Source organism: Gambusia affinis, linkage group LG02 (assembly GCF_019740435.1).
Source record: "Gambusia affinis linkage group LG02, SWU_Gaff_1.0, whole genome shotgun sequence".
NCBI lineage: Eukaryota > Metazoa > Chordata > Actinopteri > Cyprinodontiformes > Poeciliidae > Gambusia > Gambusia affinis.
The window spans coordinates 946,700-970,384 of NC_057869.1; the positions used below are offsets into that span (position 1 = coordinate 946,700).

Here is a 23,685-nt window from a genome sequence, read left to right on the forward strand (position 1 = left end):
CAAACCTTCAAGAAACTTCAGTTTTGTCTAATCAGTGCACTAAAGTTGTTGGTAATAAAGAACAGTGAGTACACCAGGATGATTGACAGCACTAAGTCCCTCCTCCTGGCTCTGAAAAGTATTCACATCCATTTGTTTTAAATTGTGAACTAAGAAAACCAGATACAAACATAGAACCAACCCATCAGCGGGTTGACTACAGTGGCGCCCCCAAGAGGGGGGTAGCAGGGGGCCATGGCCCCTCTTTAAAAATGTTACCAGACTGACAGAATCAACTTCAATTAAGACGTAAAAGAGAAAACCTATAAATTAATCAAATTGATGAAATTAAAAATGTAAAAAATGTGACATTTTTATTTTTGACTTGGTCTGGCCACCTGCTGGGTTAAGGTCAGAGGTCATTTAGCATGATGCTTGGATGTTTTTCTCAGTCAGTACTTCATTCAGATGCTGCGTTTGGGTTCGACCCGACAGAAACAGGCTCAGAAACAAGAGTCACAAAGAAACTTTATATAGTTTTCAAGTATTCAAAACTGTTAAATAAGTACAAGATGTGTTCACATGATTTACATATTGGACAATATCTGCCTGCTTTCGTTCTGCTAGCGCTCGGCAACGCTCCGCCCTCCGCCTCAGGCCGCTGGCGGCCACACCTGGAAGAGTTTACAGTGAGAGAGGAGGGAGACGGCTGATTGGCCAACGGGGGCGGGACAAGACGCTGATTGGCTGCTGGTGATGTGAACGGTAACACAGAAACGGGTCGACGATCCCAGCTGATCCCGCTCAGACAGACGGAGGAGGAAGAGGGCGACAACCAATCAGGGATCAGGGATCTCTGCGCTGACCTCAGAGGAGGAAGAGGAGGAGGTCTTCCTCACAGAAGCTGAAGACAACTTCCTGTAAACAAACAAACACTTCCTGCCGCCGTCCTCCTGCGACTCTGGACAGGAAGTCTGAGTAGCACCACAGAAGAAGAGAGACAGGCTGTAGTGTCAAGGACGCCGAGAATCATGGAAAACTGGGAGAGGAGCGGGAAAACTCAGCTGGGGGGGAAGAGGTCAGAGGTCAGAGGTCCTTCTGTACATCAGCTTCAGGTCGGAGCGTCAGCCCAGCCGGATTCTGCTGCCAAGTTCTGGTTCTGGTTCTGCTGTGACGCGAGGAGGAAGAGGAGGCCTGTGCTTTAATTCTGAAAGGCTGCAGAGCTGAGCAGCTTTCCTGCTGGGAATACCATCAGATTCCAGGTCAGGGAACCGGGCCGCAATCTGGGATTAAAAATCTGGAATACCGTTTGGACATCAGAACCACAAGCAGAACCGGGTCGAGTTATCCTGGTCGGGTCCAAATGTTCATTGATTCAAACCTGGAATCTACCTTTACTTTTCCAGGATTTGTTTTCCCAGTTTTAGAATCACTTTAGAATCCAGAGAAACTTCTCTGGAAACAACAGATTTGTGATGAAGCAGATCCAGAGGGAAGTGGATCCGTTCCGGAATAAACATTTCAACTTGGAAGTAAAAAAGAAGCAGAAAGGAGGAAGAATTTGGGAATGAGTTTGGAAAAGCCTGAGGAGGTTTCTGGCCCGAACCGGATGTCAGGATATCGGATCTGAACTTCAACAATCAGCTTTAAAAATGAAAACTGAAACCCAGATTCCTGATCTGTTCGGAAAATAATCTGGAATAACGGGAATAATGTCTGGAAAAATAAAGATGGATACACGTTTCCATTTTTATCTGGAAAGCTGTATTATTCCAGGCTGAAGCTGTTTAAATCCATTCTGCTCCTCTTAAAGGGACAGTGCAGCTGTTGGGAAACTGACTCCATATTGTTTTTTTAATTTTAGCTTATTGTGACGTTTTCGGTTTTTATGACGGTATTCCAGAAATCAGGAAGAATCAGCAGCTCTGTTTGGACTCAGCGTGACCCAAAGCTGTGATTCATTCAGGAACATGATTGGCTGTGGTGTTCTGGCTGCTGATTGGTAGACGCCTGGCAGAACCGGCAGCAGAACCTGTAGCAGAACCGGAAGCGGACCTGGTGGCGGAGCGGCTCTGGATAAACGGCTCTGAGCGCGAACACAGAGTAAAAACCTGCCTGGAGACAGAAGCCATGATCTGTACACTTTCTACACGTCCATGATGAAACAACAAGTGCATTCTCTTAAAGGAACAGTACAACTCAAAACAAAGCCCGTTTCCACTGGAGACTCGGCCGGATCCTGGACCGGATCTGGTCCGACTGGAAGTTCAGCGGAGAGCAAAGATTTGCCGTAGATCAACAGCACCTGGTCCGCTCCGTGATGATTCAACTTCACTTCCTGTTCATCATCATTGGCGGCGGCGGTCGGCGGTATTTACAGAAGCTTCAGGCGTTGAGCCGCAGAGACTGATCCTCCCTCCTCCTGGAGGAGATATCGATGTCGATGGAGTCTTTCCCCACGATCAGCCGCAGACGCTTCGCCGGAGGAAGTGGAATGAAGTCGTCCTCGAAGTCGTTGTGGAAGTAGTCGTCTTCCTCCTCCTCCTCCTCTTCATCGTCCTCGTCAGAGGAAGGGTCGGCCAGGACCTTCTGGGTGCGATGGCCGCCGCCGGCTGCGTCCCCATTGGCCTGGAGCCGCCGGGCGTCGTCCTCCTTCCTCAGCTGGATCTTCAGCTTGGTGGCGTTGCCATGGACGACGGGCGCGAAGCCGTTGTTGAGCTTGGCGATGTAGGAGCCGGCCTTGTCCTTGTCGTGCTCCTTGCTGAACTTGATGCTGATCTTGCTGGAGGAGGTGGGGCTGAGCGTGGAGGAGGCCACGGCATCGGCGCCGTCAGCCGTCTTGCTGCTGCTACTGTCCCTCCGCCGGCGGAGCGTCAGCTTGGGAATGCCGCCGCTGTTCTCCAGGATTAGCTGCGCGTCGTAGCGCGTGATGCGCCGCTTCTTCTTGGCCTTGTCCTGTGAGCGGCAGCCGCTCTTGTTCTTATCGCGGCGGAGGGATTTGCCACCGTTGGCAACGCCGTTGTAGTCCCGGTGTCTGTCGGCGAAGCTCAGCAGCACGTTCCCGGCGTCACGCCCCGCAGCAAACGGCTCGCAGTCGGAACCTTCGCATTTGATGGTCCGATCAGTCCGGAGCCGGGACGGCCGCTTCCGGCCCGAACACGAGCTCCTCCGGCCGTAGCCACCGCCCAGCACCGGCGGCTGCGTCACACCGCCGCCGTGCTGCAGGTACTCGTCCATGTCCGCTGGTTCCGTTTTGATGACCACGCCGCCCGGTACCGGGCTGAGCCCGTCCATGGCGCCGGGTTCCAGCTTGGCGCCCGGCATGGGCTCCGGGGCCTTCAGGGTCCGCGTGGACCTGCGAGTCCTGTAGGCGGAGCCGCGGCCACCGTCCGGAAGGCCGCCGTTCTCCTTGGCGGCGTGTCGGGTCAGGCAGCCCCTCGGGCCGAGCGGTGCCACCTCCGGACCGTCCTTCTCCTTCTTGACGGTGACGACGCTCTTACACGGCAGCACCTTGGAGTCCCTGAGGCCCAGCGGGGCGGCGTCTGCGCGGACCGCCGCCACCCGCCTGCGGCTGCGCAGCCGCACCTTGCTGGGAGGCTTGGACTGGGAGCGAAGTCTCTTTGGTTCCCTGCTGCTGTTTCCTGGAGCCGGTTTGGAACATGAGGTAGAAACGGCTCGGGACACAGTCTGTCTGCTGGGGGTCCGGGTCCGGTACTTCAGGCCCGGCGATGAAGACGATGAAGAAGAAGTTCTGGTTCTGGCAGCTGCAGGGAAACAGATACAGGAAATAAAAGCTATAAAAGATTATTTTTTATTTAGTTTTTACATAATTTTAAGATGTTACTATGCATTAAATATAAATACATTGAAAAACATTTAGACCACTATTGTTACAGTGAAGTACTTATATATAATTTTATTACATAAAAAGACAAAAAATAAACAAATATTAAAAATAACGTTGAGGAAAATTTATTTTCTTTGAAAAATTTTAAAATATGGTGAATTGCAAAAAAATATCAAATATAAAAATAATTTCATATCACAAAACGTATTAAAAAAATATATCTTTGAAAAGTTAAAATTCTTAGGAAATTTTTTTAAAAAAAAAATCAAACGTATATTAAAATATCTTTTAAATCTCAGAAGTAAAAGAAATAAAAACTAATAAAAATATACCAATTAAAGATACAAAAACAAAATGAAGTACAAAAATTATATATAAATATTTCATAAATATACAATGAAAACTGGAAAGCAGAGAATACAAATATAAAAAATTTACATAAAATTTAACAATAACAAAAAAATATGAAACATAATAAATGCTACAGACAACAAGATCGATAAAAACCAAGAACTGATGTAACTCCTCCTTCTGCAGATTCCAATCAATATTCCGATATGATTGATCCTTACATTGATGTGTTTTTGGCATTTCCTGAGAGTCGACGTCGGTGTGGGATCCCACAGAGTGGCTGTCCGAGCTCCTGTTCCCTTCTCCGAGTTTCTTCAGCCGGTTGAGCCGCTTGTCCGTCTCCCGCAGCCCGTACTTGCTGTTGATGACCGGAACCTCCACCGGCAGCCCGGCTTTGGATTTGAAGGCACCGGTTCCCCGTCTGAACAGAACCCGGAACAGAAACACGGTCAGCTCTAACTGTGACTGACCATCATGAAGTTTAGGATTTAACCCGAATGTGTTTCTGTTCTGACTGCAGCCAGAACTTCAGAGGAGTCTTCAATCCAGCCCATGTTTTAAGGTCCAGATGGTGCTGCTCACCTTTCACAAGTATAACATTCACAAAACTCATTGCTTTCCCCAAAGAAGCCGTCTCCATAGTAACAGGAGATCTCCTCCCCGGGCTCGATGTCCCTCAGGACTTTGACGCAGGCCGTGTCTCGGCCCGTCGACACAAACTGCAAACACAGAACCCGTCAGAACCGCTTCTGACGGCCCGGCAGCCAGTCAGGAGCGGCCAGCAGCCTACCTTACAGTTCGGCCGGCAGTCTGAGGAAGAGGAGCAGAAGTTAGAGGGAGCAGCAGCAGCGAGGAGTTCAGGGGAGGAGGCGGGGCTTACCGTGGTTGATGAAGGCGGCCGGGCCGAGCCACAGCTGGGCGCAGTTCTTCCTGGTGGAGTACATGACGCTGAAGTCGTTCTCTCCGTGGCGCAGCAGCATGTTCTCCTCGCTCTCCGACAGCTCGGCGATGCAGCCCACCAGGAACTCGATCTTATCGTTCCTCTTCCTGCGAGGCAGCAACAGAGGAGAGCCTCATCAACCCGCCCAGAGACGGGCCGGGAGACGGGCCGGCCGCCTGGAGACGGACCGGCCGCCCAACCTCACAGCAACAGAACAATTCTTCCTTACAGCGCTGCAACAATTTACTGATCAAGGCCGCAGTGACCCGTCCATACAGCAACAGAGCGATTCATCAAAGCAGCAGCATCATGGAAACGGCTGCAGTTTGACGAACCAAGGGAACCTTCAGAAGAACCAGCAGGATGATCTCACCATTCCTTCGTAGCCACGATTTTGGCTCCGTTCTGCTCCGATGAGTAGCGATTACAGGGCAGAATCTCGAAGCCGCTGTCAGCTGTGAATATCCGCAAGTAGACAAACACCTGGAGGGAGCAGAGAGTTAGAGGCGGGAGGAAGAGGCGATGCGTCGAGCGAGAGACGGAGCGCTGCGGCGGCGTTTACGTGCTGCTTGAAGAGCTTCTCCTGAGCCTTGGACTTGTGCAGGAACAGGTTCCGGCACCAGTCTCCCGTCGTCAGAGCCTTGTAGGCCTTCTCCATGTTGTCATGTTTCTTAAAGCGCTCGATGATTTCCTTCAACTCCTCCTGCCGTCCTTTGATTGGCCGAAATCTGGAAGGAGGAGTTTCAAGAGAGAGACGAGAGACGTGATGTCACCAGAGGAAACGTGATGCTGAGCGGACAATATTATGGTAATAAAAATAATAAATGTATTAAAAATTAAAACAAATAAAAATATAACAATAAAGAGATAAAAATATTAAAATATGAAACAGAATATAAAAAATATCAAATTACATAAAAAAATATTTATAAATTCCACAAAAGATTTTAATATAAAAATAGGAATATTAGAAAGAACAAAATTACAAATAAAAGATTTTGATCAATTAAATTTTTGGAAATATAAAGATATTAAAAGACATACTAAAGAATGCCAAATATCAAAAGTAAAAGAATTTAAAATTACAACAAATCTAAAAATATATATAACTAATAATTACAAATAAACAAAAAAATACAAATATAAATTAGGCACAAAATGATATGAATGAAAATAGGAAGCAGAGAATACAAGTAACAAAAAGGATGAATAAATAAGATTCAAGCAATTATAAAGATAGAATGTCGTATATTAAAGGAGTTAAAGAAGATAAAATGGGTGAACAGACCTGGTGTTCATCTTGTGTGTCTGGAAGCCCAGGTATGGGTCCAGGATGAGGCTGGTGGTCAGGTCATCGTTCTCACACAGCTCTTTGGCGGTCATCCCTGACGACGGCACGTAGCGCCGCTCCGCCTCCAGGCTGGCGCCATTACACCCTGCAGGAACCACAGAGCTGCGTTAGCCTCCGGTGCGTACAGCCGGCGGCTCGCCCGGCTGCGCTCTGAACTCACTGCGGCTGCATCTGCGGCTGCGCGGGTGGCTCCTGCTGTGGCGCAGCGACGTCCGCTGCGGTTGCTGGGAGCGAGTCTGGCTCACCGATTGATCGCTGCTGGTCAACTTGTTCCCGTGGCGTCTGCCATTTAATACCATGTTCTTGGATTCGCCCAGCCACTTCATGCCCACAAGCCCCCTGCTCCAGTTTCATTTAGTCGCTCAGATGAAGGTGCTCGAGTGGGGAAGACCGGCCTGGTTAGAAACCTGCAAACAGAGCAGAAAACAGGTGAAAAACCAACAATGTGATTGGATGAGCAGTGAACAAACGTTCCCCAGGGAGGAAAACAACAAGGTTGATACCTTCTGCAACATTATTTACTCTTTACCAAATTATAAGTTGAATTTTTTTCCCCCATTTCTTGTAAATGAACCTTTGCAAATGCGTAAAAAAAAGTTATATTAGCTGACAAATTTATCAAGTCAAATATTCCAGACTTCATGTTGGTTTGAAATGGTCCCACAACGCCTCCTAGTGGTAACTCCAAATAGTGCAGCCTGCCAGAAGCACTCAGTCCTCTGAAGTTGCTCCTTTAAATGAGTCCTGAAGGACTCCACCTGGACGAGGAACACGGACCCGATCGTACATGATCCATCACACTGCCTGCTAGTGTGATGGATCATGACACTGACATGGGGCAACAAACTGGGACCGGGTCCTGAATCGTTCCATCAACACAAGCGGGAAGTTCTGTAGCAGAAATTTGGCTGGATCAGAGCAACATGGCCCAGCCTGGTCACCGGTTCTCCACACATTTCAGTTAACAACAAACAAAGCAGCTTAATCAGAACAATAACAGCACAAACAAGACAGCAGCTTTCATTTTATTTATTTTTATACCTCTTTCACCCTTGTGGTGTGCTTCAGAAATATCCTTAGACAATGAGTGACAGATTTCTGATTCTACACATTCTCAGCTTTAGGAAAAAATGCTCTATTATTTTATTCATTGGGTTATTTGAACATTCAAACAAACTTAGAATTATGTATTCATGTTCATACAGTCATGTTTAATGACAATGAAAACTATTTTAGTGTATATTGATGCCAGGTGAAAATGTTGACATTTTCAATGGTCACAATGTTATGATAATTTTAAGTGGTCTCGCAGCGCCCCTCAGTGGTAACCTCAAGCACTGCAGCAGCTGTCAGGTGAACGATCCTTTTTACTGTAATTTACCATTTGAATCCCGATTTTCAAGGTTTCAATGGCCGAATACTCAATTTTTTGGCATTTCAATCACGTATAAGGTACAATTGTTGTTTAATCGGTCATCTAAGCATTGAGTTCTTCGTGTTATTAGCTGTCAAGGCTAACGTTAGCACCAAACAAACAGCATTCCGATCAGGATAATGAGGCTGTGGGAACCCGGAAGGCCACGCCGACGGCTGAGGCCGACTGTGTTGACATGCTGCGCTGGTTTCTAACCATCAACCGTCAGAAAAACAGCCAAAAATGTAACCCAGGGGCAGGCTAAGACGGGCCGGCATAACAGCACAACACAGCCGCTGCAGTCCCATAAACAGCCCCATAATTCCCCTCTGAGCATCCCGGCTCCTCACCAAACCCACCCCGGTCCAGTCTGGGGACACCGGTTTAAAGAACCGTGGTAACCGCACTCTGCTAGCTACTCCCTCAGCAGGATGCTAAGCGAGCTTAACCGAAGAAGAGCTCGGTTAGCTTTATTATTTGTTTCCAAACAATAAAGGGATACATATTTGATCCAGACTGGAAGCTGGGCTCTTCTGGGTGTTCGGAACCGAACAAAAACTGAGCTATGTCCTGGCGGAGCTCGACTGTTTCCGGACACCGACACTCACTGCTTTAGCTCCGGCTGTTCCGTTAGCGTTAGCTCTGCTGGCTAATTTTCTCCCTGCCAGGAGGGTTAACGACAGCCTGCAGCCGAGAGAATTGAGCCTCCAGCGGTCGCAAGAGGCAACGAGAGTCCCGGAACGATTATCCCTAACGAGAGCTTTCCACACATTTAAATGCCCACGACACGAACAATACTCACAATATTACGGTTTGAGAAACAAAACAGCGTTCCTGATCCAGATCCGTTACGAGACCCAGGAAGAAATATCACAGCAAACACATTATTGTTGTTTTTCTCTGGAAATTAACATTAAAATTCAAGATGGCGGCCTGGCACAGGCGAGAGGGAGCCGCATCACAGCCATCCGACAGAAAATAGATCCCTGAAATACGCCAGCAGTTCCGTCGGATCCACGCCGAAACGAGACACTGCGCGTGAATAGGCCTGAGTAAAACACGGGGAGTGGACACCGTGGAATACTTTTTCTCTTATTTGTCATATTGAAGGAAAATTAAATATGTTTAATTATGTTTTTATGTCCTGTCGGATGCACACACAAAAGTAGTGCTGCATAAACAAACAACTTTACGCACCAGAGTTCAGAGATGGTGAGTGTTCGGTTCTGACAGGAGAACCGCAGCCGAACCAGACCAGAACAAACAAAGTTCGGTCCAAAAACATTTATAGAGTTTCACATCTGTTTCACGCTCACTTCCGCTGATAAGGGGGCGCTGCGGGTCGGTACAGGAGCATTTCCTCCAGCAAGCAGCTAATCTGTTAATATTATTTGATTTCTAAAAAGTCATTATTTGACTTGGATCATTTTAATACAATGTTTTTAGTTACCCGCACTTCAGAGTATTTCTTGCAACTTAATTTATTTCATATTGCTACTACTTTATCTTATTTGGTTGAACTATTTCTATTTGATTGATGACTTCGTTCATATATATAGCTAACTTTACCAACTTTTTATTTTGTACTCGTATTTAATTTCATCACAGCAACTTCAGCAACATGTTTATTTCCTATTTGAAATACATTTTTATATTATTTTTAAATTGTTCAGATTTTTTAAATTTCATTACTTTACTATTGTGTGCTTCTTTTACTTTAGCAATTTAAATGTAATTATTCATAGCGTATTTTAAATGTAGTTATTGTGATGTTGTACCTCTTGTCCACTGGATTGGAAATACACTAACATTCAGGACAAACTGAAAATCTTGTTTATAATTTTTATTTATTTACACTTAGTTTAAAATGTAATAATGTCAAACTTCATAACAATCTTAGGAGAGTCTGGTAACACTGCAATTTTCAATGTGGGCGGAGTCCAGAAGGAAAAAATATCCCAATAGAATGATTTATTATGAAGTTAAGTCAGAGCCAGACTGAAGCTATACAGGAAACTGGGCAGAATTTGATTTGAAAGCCCTGAAAAATGTGGATTTTCCAGGAAGCTGAAGTGAGCAGCTGATCAGACCGATCTGCTTTGGATCTAAGCTAACGTCAGCAACATTGTGCATAACCAGAAACATGAGAGGAATCACTTGCTGTGAACAAGAAGAAATCTTCAACAGAACCAGAACAACTGTCTGCTGGGATTAGGAGAAGCACTGAGTTTCTTCAAGAAAAAGAAAAACAGAGACAAGTCAAATTGATGACAGCAGTGACACTGTTTTCAACAAAAGGCAGCTCTTTAAAATCCTTCACTGTTAGGGTTTCATATAATTGCCTGAAACTATTAGGTTATTTTAACAAAATCAAGGTTATTTTGTTATAAAAGAACCTGAATAAAATTCCTCAAAGTCATTTATGGCAAGAGTGTCCCAAGTGTGGCCCGTGGGCCTTTTGTGTTCCTCTGAAGTATTTTGGGCGGCCCAAACGAAGCAAGTCTGGCCTGCAAGTTTAGGCGTTAGATGCAGATGAAAACGTTTTCAGCATAATTTACAGATAAAAACATATTAAGAAAATATTAGGCACAGAAATATAGATTCCCATTTTAACAAAATGTTTGCATTTATCTAGAAACATAAACACTGACCTACTTTTTATCAGTACCAAATAAATGTGGAAGAAAACAACCCAAAAAATGAAGAAACTGTGGGCTTTCTTTATGTTTTGTGTCTACAATCATTTACATGTCTGCGTTCTCCAAAAATCCAAATATAACATTTAAATTGCTCAGACTATTATCGAGCAGCTAAAATACAAAAAGGCACCAAAAGTTTGTTTTAAAATGTTATTAATATTTTAACATCTTTGGCCCTCTTGACACAAAGTTTGGAAAGCTCTGAGTTACACTCTTTGTTTGTCAACCTGAGATTATCACCAGGCTTTCTCCCATCCCTAAAACAAAGCTATAAAGATAAAGTTTTAATATTCTACTTGTTTAGTGAAGCATCTGAAAGTCGCTGCAGTGATATTTTCTGACATGTTCCAGCTGCAGATCAGAGGAACAGTCCAGGAACCTTGACGTTTATCCTGGAACGCTGCCCAGAATCGGCCCCAGGAACCTGAACTGTGTGGGCGCTAAGACTCCACAGCGGGATTTCAGTGATTTCACCGTGTTTTCAGGCATGTGGGCTGCATCATGTGTGAAGAAGCAGCTGCCATGGAAACCACCTAAATACCTTCTCCCCTGACAGACCTTTGACCTTCTCCTGTCTGATGAAGATGATGAGGGAAGCTGAGCTCCAAAAACATCACTGAACATTATGTTTAATATGAATTTAGTCTGGGCTCAAGAAAAGCATTAAAAAGGAATAAATACCACAGTTAAGAATCTTCACTCTATTTATAATAGCTTTAATCAGATTTACTGCAGTTTAATTAAATGTTGGTATATTTAATTAATATAACATCTATTTTTGTTTTTAATTTAGTCCAATCATTTTTATTTTTAACATGTTAATTTTATTAAACTTAGTTTACTTTTAAGAATATTATTTTAGTTATTTGATCGATGCTTTAATTTCTTTATCTTAACTTAATGTGTTTAATTTTGTTTTAGCACAGTATGATATGTTCTAATTTTCTGTAATTTGATGGTGGCTTCTTGTGTTTTAGTATTTGTTATTTAATATAATTTGGTGTAGAAGATTTTCTTTATGATCACCTGAATTTACAGAAAATATTTGAACTTTTTTTAGTCTAACAAATCTTTATTATTTCTGCATCTTTTAAATCTAAGAATATTTTTAATTATATGGGCAATACAGAAATATTTGTCAGTAGGTTGATAAATATATTTAGGATTTGTTATTTACGTACATATTTTACTTTTGTATGTCATATTTATAGAAATGAATAAAAATAAATTTCATTACTGCAGTTCAACTTGAACATACTCAGTTATTATTGTCAAATGAATTCTGTTTCATTATTTTAATGGATTTTTGTTTTCTAATTAGATCAACCTTTCAGCAAGATCGCTGAATAAAACTTTACTTTAGTATATTTAATTTTATTTCAGTATAAATTAATTTAGTTTCATCTTATTTCCTTTATATTTTACTTAAAATAATTTGCTTACTCAAAATTGTTTTACTAAAACAATTTTTCACCGACTTCAGTCATTTTTCTATTTTATTTTAAGTTTTTTTGTACCTGCGGAAATACGTCACGCTTACGTCAGCGGTCGAAGTTGAATCGTTGACGCAGGCGGGCTCGTGGTGGCTGGAGGATTCGCGGGAAACATCTAAAATCAAACCTGCGGAGCGTGAAGGAGCGTGGCTCGGCTTTTCCTTGAACCGCACGCGGCTCCCGGTCAGAGAGCGGCGGCTACCGTGCGCGCGCCGGTACGTAGGGGCCTCGCGGCGGCGGCGAAGGGAGAAGGAGGGAGACGGAGCGGAAGAAATGGCGGAGCGGCCAGAGGACCTGAACCTTCCCAACGCGGTGATCACCCGCATCATCAAGGAGGCGGTGAGTGGGAGCCGAGCACCGGGACGAGGAGGGGAGGTTTCCCGTAGGTCAGGCCGGCCTTCATGACGGGAGAGCGGGTCTATTTCCAGAGCGGTCCCGGTTCTGGGCAGGTTTGGTTCGGGATGTTTCCTAACATGACCAGAACCAAAACTGTCTTCTCTGCCAGAGAACCGAGAAGCTCCGCTGCTTGATTTCATCTCATGAAAATAAAAAACGACAGACTTCTGTATAACACAACAGGTTTTATCCGGGGGTCAGAGGTCACATTTCTTTAAAGTTCAAAGATCTTTCTCCTCCCGTAACAAGTAATGGATTTGAGTAAAAGTAAAAAGCTGTATTTATCTCAAAGGCAAATTAAATGCTGTCATAACTCATATTATTCAGTTATCTTCAAAGAGTCGATGTTGATTGTGATGTAAGGATCTCCAGTAGCAGTCAGCCTCCTGAGTGTTTTAGGCTTCTGACTGAAGACTGCTGCCGAGGAGTCTCATAAGTGTTATGCTAACAGATCAATATCCACGTTGCTTGAACGTTTGAGATGCTAAGTAGATGCTCCCAGTTGAAAAACACCCTGTTGCCATGGTTACACATCATAACTACAGTCTGAAAGGTAAAAAAAACAACCAAAAAAACAATCAGAACCAGCAGAGCAGTTTCAACATCCTGCCACCAGTAGGCGCTGTTTTAGAAACCTCAATTTAAATGATTTGGGTTTAATTTGGATTCTGTTCTGACAGCAGCCAGACTTCTGATCCGACCAGCGTCTATAAACAGCTGCTGACTGGTACCAGACCCAGTAACATGTAAACAGAACCAGTAAAAAAACTGACTGTAACCAATTTCTGTGTTTTGGTTTTTGGACCAAACCAGTTCAGGTTTTCGTGGTTCTGGACCAAAGACCAAAATAATGCCCGCTTTAAACTCATTTCCCAGTCTGGTGACAAAGTTTTTTTTCTCTGTTTCATTTGAATAATTAATTGATGGTAACTGGACGGGGACCAGTTAAAGCCCAGTGAGGATTTTCACGCTGACACATCAACGTGTGAATGTTTTTCCTGCTGATGGGAGTGAAAAGAGCAGTTGTGAGCCAGCTTGTGTTTCCTGACCAGACGTGTGTTTAGAGATAACTCCTCCGCACCGTTTGTTCCTCGCAGCTCCCAGATGGGGTGAACGTGTCCAAAGAGGCCCGGCGCGCCATCTCCCAGGCGGCCAGCGTCTTCGTGCTGTATGCAACCTCCTGGTGGGTTTTTAACACGCTGCAGGGGCCGCCGCCACGCTCGTCAAGCTAAGTGTTTCTCTCCTGGTTTCAGTGCCAATAACTTCGCCATGAAGGCCAAGAGGAAGACGCTGAATGCAGGAGACGTGCTGGCGGCCATGGAGGAGATGGAGTTTGAGCGATTCCTGGAGCCGCTGCGGGACGCTCTGGAAGGTAAGGACGTGTCCACGCTGCGTCCGCCTGCGTCCCGACACTTCCTCTCTGCTCTGAATCAGACGGTGCCGACAAGAATGATGACCAAAACACCGAAATACAAATACAACAGAAAAACGATTCAAACACAGAAAACTGAAGCAAAATGGAGAAAACTGCAAAGTTGACAAACAAAACAAAGTCCTCCAGGCCACTAGGGGGAGTCTGGATCCATAATAGCACCTACATAAACATGCTACACAAAAATGATGAAACCACAGGAATGGAAGCAAAAGGGAAAACACTGCAAATATAAAACACTGCAAACTCATTTCTCAAAATAGAATTCCTCCAGGCCACTAGGGGGAGTCTGGGTCAGTATTATCATTGTAAGCTTGCTGCTGCTCTATAATATTGCAAAATAGATGAAGTAGCTCATCTTTTCTGAGTTCCTCCAACTGTCTGGTCTCTTGCTGTTTGGCTCCCCCTTCTGGTCTGGAGAACTTTTTCAGTTTGCTGCGCTTTCCCTTTTCTTCTTTTTTTCTGCAGTTGCTGCGTTTAAGTGTTTTGCATCATCTATGCGTTTGCTGCGCTTCTACATCCGTCCGCAACAGAAGTTGTTCCTTCCCCTCTACTGTCCTTCCCGTCTTCCATCCTTCTTGCCTCACGGTTTCCTCCTTTCCCTCCTTGTTTTGTGTCCTTTATTTCGCTTCCTGTCCTGAGGTTTAGACATGAAGAGATGATGGACCTGCTGACCTACTAAGACTTTGGTAGTGGCAGCATCATGCTGTGGGAATGAGGTCTGACCCGTCTGGTTTGTTCTCAGTGTACAAGAAAGACCAGAGGGGGAGGAAGGAGGTGAGCGAACAGAAACGCAGAGACAAGGAGAGGAAGGCCGACTCCGAGAACGAGAAGAGCAGAGAGGAAGAGGAGGAGGAAGAGGAAGAGCAGCAGCGCATGGAGGAGGAGCCGGAGGAGGAAGGCGAGGAAGAGGAGGACAACTGACTGTCCAACAGACCCGGGCGGTTCTGATCCGGTTCAGCCTCTTCAAGCATTTTAACAGGAAAGCTTCAGCTGAACTACTCCAGATCCCGGACTGGAATCACCCAGATCCCGGACCGGAGTCATTCTCCATTTTCTCCACCTGTCAGGAATAAAACGTTAAAGGATCCGGACCGCCAAGCTGGAGCGGTTCTGATGTCCTCCCGGCGGGTCGGAATCGTAGTTTTCATCAGTTTGTATTTTTGTAAACTTGTTTGACTGAAATATTTCAATAAATGTTTTGTATAAAATTGAATCCAGGATGTTTGATTCCATTACAGGCTTAAAATGCAACCACAGAACCAGTTCTCCATAGAATAGTCAGGATTTTATTTTGAAAATATCTAAGCTTTTACTTTTCAGTAGACTCCTGAGATGTAAAATGTCATGCATAAATTTTTTCTTTAATTTGTAGAGAATGTCAACATTAATTTGAAAGTGTAGTTTTAAACTCAAGTGTAAAAATTTAGGCTTTTATTCTGAAATTTTGAAAGGCCAAAGTAATCCTATGTGTAACTCAACTGCTGCGCAACATGAAGGCTTTTATTTTGGAGTACATCTAGGCATTAATTTTTTACCTTCTGTTCCAGTGTATGGAGGACTGACACTGCCAACATTGACTTCAGAAACTAAAAATAGCATAATTCACCTTCCTCTCGATTAAATGTTAACATTTTATTTCTTTCGTCCGTTTTGACAGCATCAGTCCTCCATATATATACATTTCGACATTCCTTATTGCTACAGTTATAAAAGCAGCTGCAGAGTCCAGCCAACAGTTACCAGCTGGCTCTTCACAGAACAGAGTAGCATCAACCTAGAAAGTTCAGTGGAAGGAGAAAGTACTGTAGAAACAGGGATGACAGAACCCTTGAATGTTGAACACCAGAGGCATCAGCTGATTTACGTACCTCTCTGACACCTTAGTTTTTCCTTCCACTCAACTACAGTCATTCCCTTTTTTTTTAGAACTAGAAAAGCTCCAACAGGTTTTTGAGTTTCATTTCTGCATTTATTTACTGAAACGATTCTTTGAAGTTCAATCTCTGGTACTGAAACTTGTACAAGTTTCAGTATTTTTTTGGTTCAGAACAGAACCAAAAAAAAAAAAAATCGGACCTTCTGAACATCACCAACAGAACCCAGCAGTTCGGTTTCAACACATTTTATTCCAGAACCGCCATCTTTACTCTGACGGACATTCCACTTTCCCACTGTTGATGTCATCGATGACATCATGAGGGGCGCGGCCATCAATGGTGCAGCCGACTGACTGAGCCGTGCCCAGGATCTCCTTGATGGTTCCTGAGAAAAAACAGAACCACAGGTCCATCAGAGCCTGACCCATCCAGAACCGAACCCAATCAGAACTGATTTCTGGTTTGTTCCGGGCTTTTCGGCACAGAGCGGTCCACGGCGCGGGCCGCCCTGTTTCCTAAAGCCGGGTCACTCTGAGCCTCCACTGGACTGAACTCGGCCACCAGGTCGGACCGGTCCAGTGGCGGGAGGCTGTGGGGGCGGGGCTAGAGCATGGGGGCGGAGCCTCACCTGAGAGCTCTCTGGCGATGGAGCGCGGCCTCATGACCCGGGCGATGCCAACGATCTCATCGAACGTGACGCTGCCGCTGTGTTTGACTGGAAGAAACAGAAACAGATTCAACATGGCGGCTCAACAGGAAGTCCCTTCCTCCCAACAGGAAGTCCCTTCCTCCCAACAGGAAGTCCCTTCCTCCCAACAGGAAGTCCCTTCCTCCCAACAGGAAGTCCCTTCCTCCCAACAGGAAGTCACTTACTGTTCTTGACCTTCTTCCTGTCGCGAGGCGGCTCCTTCAGAGCTTTGATGATCAGAGCAGAAGCCGAGGGAACCACTTCGATCTGAAGAGACAGAACCCAATCAGAACCAGTAGGTTTAATAACTGGATCAGAACCAGATCAGAACCGTTTCAGGTAAATGGGTTGTCCAGAACCTTCTGACTCTCAAGACCAACCAGTGTCCCAATTGGTCAGATTACACAGAATGCAGCCTAATCCCCCAAACCAGAACCGCTTCAGAACCTGGAGCGGTTCTGGACTCGGATTCATGCTCACAGGAACTTTAGCATCTCGGCTCAAACTGATTCATTTATTGTTCTGGTATCGGCAGAGTAAAGGTTCTGGAGGGAAACCCGGCTGGGTTCTGTAGTGTTGGACCCACAGCGGCCTGCCGGTTCTGGATGGTCAGTTTCACGGTGATCCTCAGGCCCTTCCAGTCCCCGGTTGCCTTGGCGATGTCGTCACCGACTTTCTTTGGAGACTGAGGAGAAGAAAAACGGACCAAGTTAAAACCCAACGGGCCAGGATGCGGTTCCATCAAAACCCGGTCCGGTCGGTGTTCCGGGCTTTTCGGCACAGAGCGGTCCACGACACGGGCCGCCCTGTTTCCTAAAGCCGGGTCGCTCTGAGCCTCCACTGGACTGAACTCGGCCACCGGGTCAGACCGGTCCAGTGGCGGGAGGCTGGGTCGGACTCAACGGTTCTGAGTTCTGATACTCACCAGACCCAGAGGTCCGATTTTAGGAGCCAGAGCAGAGGTGGCACCAACTTCCCCTCCTGTGCACCTCATGTAGACTGAAAGACAGGAAACAGAACCGGGTTGTAACAAACGGTCCAGTACCGGGTCCAGCTGGTACGCAGAGAACACAGGCAGTTGCTATGGTAACCAGCTTCACTCAGACTAGGATAATGAGTAAACATTACTAAGATGAAGGTTCTGGTTCTGAAGGTCGGGAATCCATTTCTCAGCAACGATCAGTTTATGGAAATGAGAATATTTTTACCCAGATTAATGCATCGTATTCACGAGACCTCGTGTCGGAGCCGCCTGCTCTACAGGCGGACATGTTTGTTGGTCGGACACCGAGGGAAACCTCGAGACAGAAATTTAAACCTTCACTGATTAAACTGTTTCCCATTTTTGTTTCCATGGCAAAAACTTAAAATGTAGCATTTATTTTAAAATATGATTGAACAAAGTAATTTATCCCAACACCAGAACCCCTGGAGATTTGTAGTGAGGCAAAAATAGATATTAAAAAATAAACATCAAAAGATCTCCTTTTTCCAAGTGAATTTTGGGTTTTTACATGATAAAGCATTCAAAGTCAGGTGAAAGAAAAAAAAAAGGTTTATCAATAAGTTTCAACCTTCTGAATGTTTCACATCCAGGAAACCTTAAAAACATTAAAATCAAAAGAAAACTAGACAAAAATCATTTTCTTATTCCATGACAAAAAGAGGAAGCTTTCAACCATTTTATCTCAGTTTGGTTTAGGCAAATAAACTTTGTGGATAGTAGTTGGTTACATTTACTTGAGTCTTTTTGGGAAGAGAAAAAAGGAAAACGTAGTTCTACTTCAAAGTACTTCTTACTTGAGTTACATTATAAAGTATTTAGATCCTCTAACCACTGCAGGTAACTTCATTGACTTATTATTTTTTAATAAAAATGAACCTGAAAGAAACAAACCTACAGATTATGCAGAAGTGAGCGCTCTCATTTCTAAACCAGCTTTGTTCTGTTATTTTCTATCTGCTGAGCCTGTTGAGACATTTGGAGACAAACTAAAACCGTTAACACTACATACAGTTACTGAAGTATCTTACCCTGTTTTAACATTTATTAAACATCATCTACTGTAATCAGTTTTACACAGCAAACTTTTTATTGTGCTTGTTTCTGTCTGGAATTGATGTTTTTATAAGACAGTGGATGATTTTTTTTTATTATTTCATTCTGTCTGTTTTTTGCTTTTTATTAACCATATTTGTGTCTGAAAAAATAGGATTGATTGATTTTTAATTAGATTAATCTTTAAAAAATACTATCATTTGCACAACTATTTTTGCATTTCAAATCTTTCACATTGGTAGGCATTATGCAAAGTATTTTTATTATTCCAATTTGAATAATTTCTTGACTACCTTTCACTCTTACTGAGAAAAACCACACTAAGGTTGAGTAAACTTGAGCATAATACTCCCTCTGATAAATGCTAAACATTCTGCACTCCCAGTTTGAACGTTTAACTCAAACTGCGCATGACCAAATCCTAACAGTGATGTTTATTAGAAATTATCCCCAATGAGCAAATAAAACGCTTATAAATTTAATTTCAAAACAACAATAACTTTTAAATACCCCTTAAGTAAGTCAGCTCTGAAACTAGCTGACAGCAATTAGCCTAGAGGCTAACATTAGCTAGATTGTTACCCTGCACGTGGAGCGGTGGCTCGTCCTACAATTTTACATGACTACTGCCTCACATCCACCCAACACACTCTTTACTTCATCACATCAACACACAAACTCATTCTCCAGGCGTTCCAGCCTGGATTTGGAGTCCAGTCTTTACCGTTTTCAGCGCTCGGCCCGCGGGCCACCGGGCGCGCAGGTAGCCGGCTAACAGCGGCTCCATCTCTGCTGTGAGAACCACGTCAGCGTTTATTAGCCAGAAAACATACCGATTTTGATTTCGTTGGGGTCGAATTTGGGCGGCATGCTGCTGTAGTTGAGGTTGAGCTCAGTTCAGCTTGGTTGGTGAGGGTGTCGGATGAACCCGGCTTCGGGACGACCGATAACTGTTGCACCTTCACCGCTACAGGGGCAAAGAAAGGCCGAGAGGCGGCTGCGATGGAGTTTATAGCTCCAAATCCCGCGAGACTTCCAGCTATGGTGACGAGATTATGGTCCTCCCCTCAGTTATCCAAACCAACCTGTATCTAAGTAATCACCAGCCTCCTTTTAAATCAGGATGACAAAAGGTCAAGACATTTAATAAAATCTGTCATATAAGATGAAGTGGGCTAGATTAAAAACAGCATCACTAAAATCTATCAGTCTAGAATAGGAACAAAAGGAAGAAAGAAATATTCAACACACAGTAAAGAAATGAGAAAAACTGAAACAATTTTAAAGATTCAGATAAAAATGACGTCATCATAGACAAATTAATTAAGAGATTCCTTAGTTAAACCTTTACACACATATGCTAGCAACAACGACAACAACAACAGCAACAACAACAACAATAATAACAACAATAATAATAATACTGCGATGAACTGGTGACCTGTCCATGCTGACCGCTGTAGAGGCAGCAGCATCCTGCTGACCCCAATGGGATGAGGGTGGAAGAAAATGGATGGAGGGAAAAGGTAACTTTATTTATGTCCTAAAGGCAAAACAAAGTGCTTGTATGTGTGTATGGATGGATGATGGATGGATGAGTGTCTCTGCTATTCAAACGGATTTAAACCAGTCGGTGTCAGAACCAGCCAGTCAGCAGCTCTTACAGCCTGTTCATGAAGGCTGAGTTTCCTGGATGCTGATTGGTCAGTTTGTCTGGTTTCCAGCTGTTTCCTGTGCTGTGTGGGCCGCCAGCCTCCCCTGCAGCAGGTAGCGACCCGTCGGGTCGGTTCAGTCCCGCTCCGGGCCTCCCGTCCTCTTTGAGTCAGAGCCGCTACAGGAATAGCTCCAGAACAGGAGAGGGAGTAAGTGGGTGAGAAGCAGAGATCAACGCTGTTTAATATGCATGATGAAAATGTGTGAGGACGGTCAGAATCTCACAACTCCTACTCTGTGTTTTCAGAAAGCCTCAGCTTTCAAATATCACAGCTGAATAATCTGTTTGATGCAGATCTGTAAGCTGATTTCAGGGTTATGTGACCTTTGGTGAGGAAAGAGCTCAGCGTTAAGATTGGTTGGATTGATGTTCAGAGAGAAATGCTGATAAAAACCATAAAGCAACAGAAAACAGGATGAGCTGCTGTTTCATCTCTGCAGAGAGAGAGACAGAGAGATAGACAAAGACAGAGAGAGAGAGAGAAACAGAGAGATAGAGAGCTGCATGTTGGAGCAGACAGGAACCGGGCCGAACATATTTAACGTCTGACCTGCAGGGAGGATCCAGGTTACAAACTGGTTCAGCTCAGAAAACACGAGGAAATGTGGTGGTTCATCATCGTTCCCAGTTCCAGGATTTCAGAGGAAAGATTTCAATAATCCAACAACAAAGATTAAAAAGGGAACATGGGCCTGAAAAAAAATTACATTTCAAGCCTTTAATCTGAAGATTTAGGAGAGTTTAAATGAGGAAAAGCCCACAGCATCACAGATCCACCACCACACGTTATAGTTTCCACCTGGAGTCTCCATAGGTCTAGTCAAAGTCCCTGGAGAGCTCTGTATGTTTGATATTATCAACATGTTTACCAACAGCAGGTTGGCCTGTTGATGAAACCTCCTGGTTGTCATGGAAACGTTAAGATGCCACTTCAAAAGCTTCCAATAACAGAAAAACGTTTCCAATCTCAGTCACGTTTTGTAAAAATAATTGTTAAAGAATCTGAAAAGACGCTAAAAGTTGCTACATTAGCAATGAAGGTTCCTTCATCCTGACCTTTGAACCCAGGATGGGTTCAGAGGTCATCTGACCCTCCCAGTTAGCCACGCCCCCGTGTATACTGGCTCCGCCCACTTTAGTGGGCGTGTCCGAAAGAGATCAAGTGATCCCACTTAAATATATTTCATTAATCAAATAAAGTTCATCTAAATTAATTTATACATTTTTCACTTAATTCCATTGTGGCAAATCAAAATAACCTTTTTAAGTTGGTGCTCCATTCTTTTTCTAAGTGTAGAAAGCATTTTTCTACTTAAACCTCTTCAGGGCTATATGACAAACTGATTAGATAAAAACTGAAGTCTGTACAGAAATAATTTTTAATGTAAAATATTGAGGTGTGAGGAGAAGAACAGCGTAAACATCCAGATGTTTTCTGGTCTCAATCAGACACAGAGCAGCTGGAGGATTTATTCATTTCAGTTTGATCTGAATTATTTCAGATGAAGCCAGGTATCAGAATCTTGACATCATCTCTGGATTCAAACTGAGTTTCACCAGCTTTTACTTACTTTATTCACATTATAGAGTTTTAGTTTTACTGGTCAGTAAAATGTGCATTGAGTGAGTTTGACTGAACATGAAGCTGTTAGATAAAGAGCAGCATTCATCTGCAGATATGAATGTTTTTAAGATTACTATGAATATAGAATAAAACCTTAAACAAGATCATTTGCTGTGAGGATGAATGAAGAGAAGAATGAGTGATGAACACATGAATAAATCCAGTTTTACACACACAGATGCTGAATGACTCCAATCAGGATTTTATTTTACAGGAAATGGAGCAAAGATTGGAGGGGGGTTGTTTCTGCTGATTGGAGAATCTGAGGAAAAAGGTCAAGTAGCGACGGAGAGGAAATCCAATCAGTCCTGCAGACCTGAACAGATGAGCCGTCAGGCTGAGCCAGTCTGTCTCTGTGGGGACAGGAGGAGACATCATGGGACGGGGGGCGTTGGGGGGGCGATCTGAGTCATTATTTAATTCACTGAAACTTTAACTATTTTTTTTCTCTGTTTAAAAGTTTTTATCAGCCAAATGTTCACAGAGCCAAAAATATTCGCACCTTTAAAACTTTCAACACGTCATTCTGAACCACTTCCTGTTGATCCTGGAGGTTTGCAGTCAGAGGACAACATGGTGAGTTTATGTAGGACAGACGTGTCCAGCTGTGAAGGACAGGTGTCCCACAGGTGTTTCTGCACATTGCAATCAGCGTCGGGTCATCAACGTTCCTCTGCTGAGGCGGACGGCGCCCTGAGGAGCTGATTGGTCCGCTTGAAGCTGCAGCGTCTCTGTTGGGGTCTCTGATTGGCCGAGTGATGAAGCTGATTTAAAATGAGGACGATTTCAGAGCCTGTGAGAAAAAATAACGATGAACGGAGAGGAAGAAAGGTTCTGGGGTTTGATCAGAACAAATCTCCAGGTAGGAAGAGACAGGAAGACAGATAACCTTGGACTCTGTCAGAACAAATTGACCTAGCATGTTTCTGAACCGGGTTCTCCATCAGTACCTTGAGGATCTGGAGGCCAGGTAGCTCTGCCCAGAAGCCCCAGGCAGAACCTTGTTGCTGTGAGGGCGCCGGGTTCCAGCAGGTTCCAGCAGGTTCTAGCGGGATCCAGCAGGTTCTAGCGGGATCCAGTAGGTTCCAGTAGGTTCTAGCGAGTTCCAGCCTCCACATGTGTCCTTCTAGTTGGTAAATTGCCGTCACACGGTTGTCAGATTCTTTAAGACCAGTGCTGTTTGTGACACACTGGTTCTTTCACTTCTCTCCAGGTGTCATCACCTGCACGAGTCCTGTTACTACGGTAACCACTATGTCAGAGAAACACCAGCACTGGATTGTTTCCTTCTGCTGAATCTCAGCTTTAAGCCGCATCCAGCAGGAGGCGAGTATTTCACACTAATGAACGTTTGAAAGATGCCTGCTGCTGAGGTGGGACTGGCCCTTTAAATGCAGCTTCTGGTGGGAAGTTTCACCTGCAAACATCCAACATTTCACTAGATGTGTCCGTGTGGCTCAGGTCACGAGATCAGCATCTTTCTCCTGATTGGTCCGTTCAGTGTGAGGTCAGCATGCGGCTCACAGCGGCTGCCCTGCCTGCCTTTCTCATCCGGCTGAGTTTCTGAAAGTTGTTTCTGTTCTGCTCTCCTCCATCGATCCTCACGCCGATCCGATCAGGGAGCCGAACAGATGCATGATGGGAAAGCTGCTCTGGGGCTGACAGAGATAAATGAGTCACAAACAACAAGGACAGATTGTTCTGGAGTTTTTAGAGTTCGTTTGCTCTGCAGCCTCCAGACTGGACCGGAACCGAGGTTCTGATGGTTCCACTGGGTCTGACCAAGAATGAATGAATGAATCCATCCATCCATTTTCT

The 23,685-nt window shown here is 44.5% G+C and overlaps 3 protein-coding genes and 2 non-coding genes across 8 annotated transcripts; 1 reads left to right on the top strand and 4 right to left on the bottom strand.

Annotated features, from left to right (window-relative positions):
• Positions 1–489: 489 nt before the first annotated feature.
• On the bottom strand, positions 490–9,190 carry kmt5b (lysine methyltransferase 5B). Of its 3 annotated transcripts, none has more exons than XM_044103828.1 (10): positions 9,080–9,190; positions 6,629–6,875; positions 6,406–6,553; positions 5,680–5,845; positions 5,491–5,600; positions 5,058–5,224; positions 4,968–4,987; positions 4,760–4,896; positions 4,399–4,598; positions 490–3,743 (listed from the first exon to the last, which is right to left on the bottom strand). In XM_044103828.1, exons 2-10 carry the CDS (start codon positions 6,792–6,794, stop codon positions 2,365–2,367), a joined length of 2,493 nt encoding a protein of 830 aa, XP_043959763.1. In that variant the 5' UTR covers positions 6,795–6,875; positions 9,080–9,190; the 3' UTR covers positions 490–2,364. The 3 variants fall into 3 exon arrangements, with proteins under 3 accessions (XP_043959763.1, XP_043959752.1, XP_043959772.1); XM_044103817.1 differs by lacking the exon at positions 9,080–9,190 and adding an exon at positions 8,685–8,845; XM_044103837.1 differs by lacking the exon at positions 9,080–9,190 and adding an exon at positions 8,491–8,614.
• A 2,916-nt stretch (positions 9,191–12,106) lies between these two features.
• On the top strand, positions 12,107–15,113 carry pole3 (polymerase (DNA directed), epsilon 3 (p17 subunit)). Its single transcript, XM_044103854.1, has 4 exons — positions 12,107–12,413; positions 13,568–13,653; positions 13,724–13,842; positions 14,648–15,113. The coding sequence occupies exons 1-4, from the start codon at positions 12,348–12,350 to the stop codon at positions 14,824–14,826; spliced, it is 450 nt and encodes a 149-aa protein (XP_043959789.1). The 5' UTR covers positions 12,107–12,347; the 3' UTR covers positions 14,827–15,113.
• Positions 15,114–16,011: 898 nt separating this feature from the next.
• rpl12 (ribosomal protein L12) lies at positions 16,012–19,570 on the bottom strand. 2 transcript variants are annotated; one of them, XM_044103855.1, is made up of 6 exons: positions 19,363–19,570; positions 17,396–17,469; positions 17,057–17,155; positions 16,656–16,737; positions 16,411–16,497; positions 16,012–16,167 (listed from the first exon to the last, which is right to left on the bottom strand). In XM_044103855.1, the coding sequence occupies exons 1-6, from the start codon at positions 19,397–19,399 to the stop codon at positions 16,049–16,051; spliced, it is 498 nt and encodes a 165-aa protein (XP_043959790.1). In that variant the 5' UTR covers positions 19,400–19,570; the 3' UTR covers positions 16,012–16,048. The 2 variants fall into 2 exon arrangements, with proteins under 2 accessions (XP_043959790.1, XP_043959795.1); XM_044103860.1 differs by having other exon boundaries at positions 19,254–19,373.
• On the bottom strand, positions 16,243–16,368 carry LOC122825362. The gene has a single exon (XR_006369632.1). It is a non-coding gene; the product is annotated as a small nucleolar RNA SNORA65 (small nucleolar RNA).
• On the bottom strand, positions 17,229–17,354 carry LOC122825366. Its single transcript, XR_006369633.1, has one exon. It is a non-coding gene; the product is annotated as a small nucleolar RNA SNORA65 (small nucleolar RNA).
• Positions 19,571–23,685: the final 4,115 nt, after the last annotated feature.

What these genes read in the sequence shown, in the direction of transcription:
- pole3 (XM_044103854.1), top strand. Translation starts at nt 12,348, where the DNA reads ATGGCGGAGCGGCCAGAGGACCTGAACCTTCCCAACGCGGTGATCACC. An exon ending in GTGCTGTATGCAACCTCCTG is followed by an intron (nt 13,654 to 13,723) that starts GTGGGTTTTTAA and finishes TCCTGGTTTCAG; the next exon opens with TGCCAATAACTTCGCCATGA. An exon ending in GCTGCGGGACGCTCTGGAAG is followed by an intron (nt 13,843 to 14,647) that starts GTAAGGACGTGT and finishes GTTTGTTCTCAG; the next exon opens with TGTACAAGAAAGACCAGAGG.
- rpl12 (XM_044103855.1), bottom strand. Translation starts at nt 19,399, where the DNA reads ATGCCGCCCAAATTCGACCCCAACGAAATCAAAATCG. An exon ending in CAGGAAGAAGGTCAAGAACA is followed by an intron (nt 16,498 to 16,655) that starts GTAAGTGACTTC and finishes TGTTTCTTCCAG; the next exon opens with TCAAACACAGCGGCAGCGTC. An exon ending in CATCGCCAGAGAGCTCTCAG is followed by an intron (nt 16,168 to 16,410) that starts GTGAGGCTCCGC and finishes GTTTTTTCTCAG; the next exon opens with GAACCATCAAGGAGATCCTG.
- kmt5b (XM_044103828.1), bottom strand. Translation starts at nt 6,794, where the DNA reads ATGAAGTGGCTGGGCGAATCCAAGAACATGGTATTAAATGGCAGACGC. An exon ending in GGCCGCCTTCATCAACCACG is followed by an intron (nt 4,988 to 5,057) that starts GTAAGCCCCGCC and finishes CCTCTTCCTCAG; the next exon opens with ACTGCCGGCCGAACTGTAAG. An exon ending in GAATGTTATACTTGTGAAAG is followed by an intron (nt 4,599 to 4,759) that starts GTGAGCAGCACC and finishes GGTTCTGTTCAG; the next exon opens with ACGGGGAACCGGTGCCTTCA.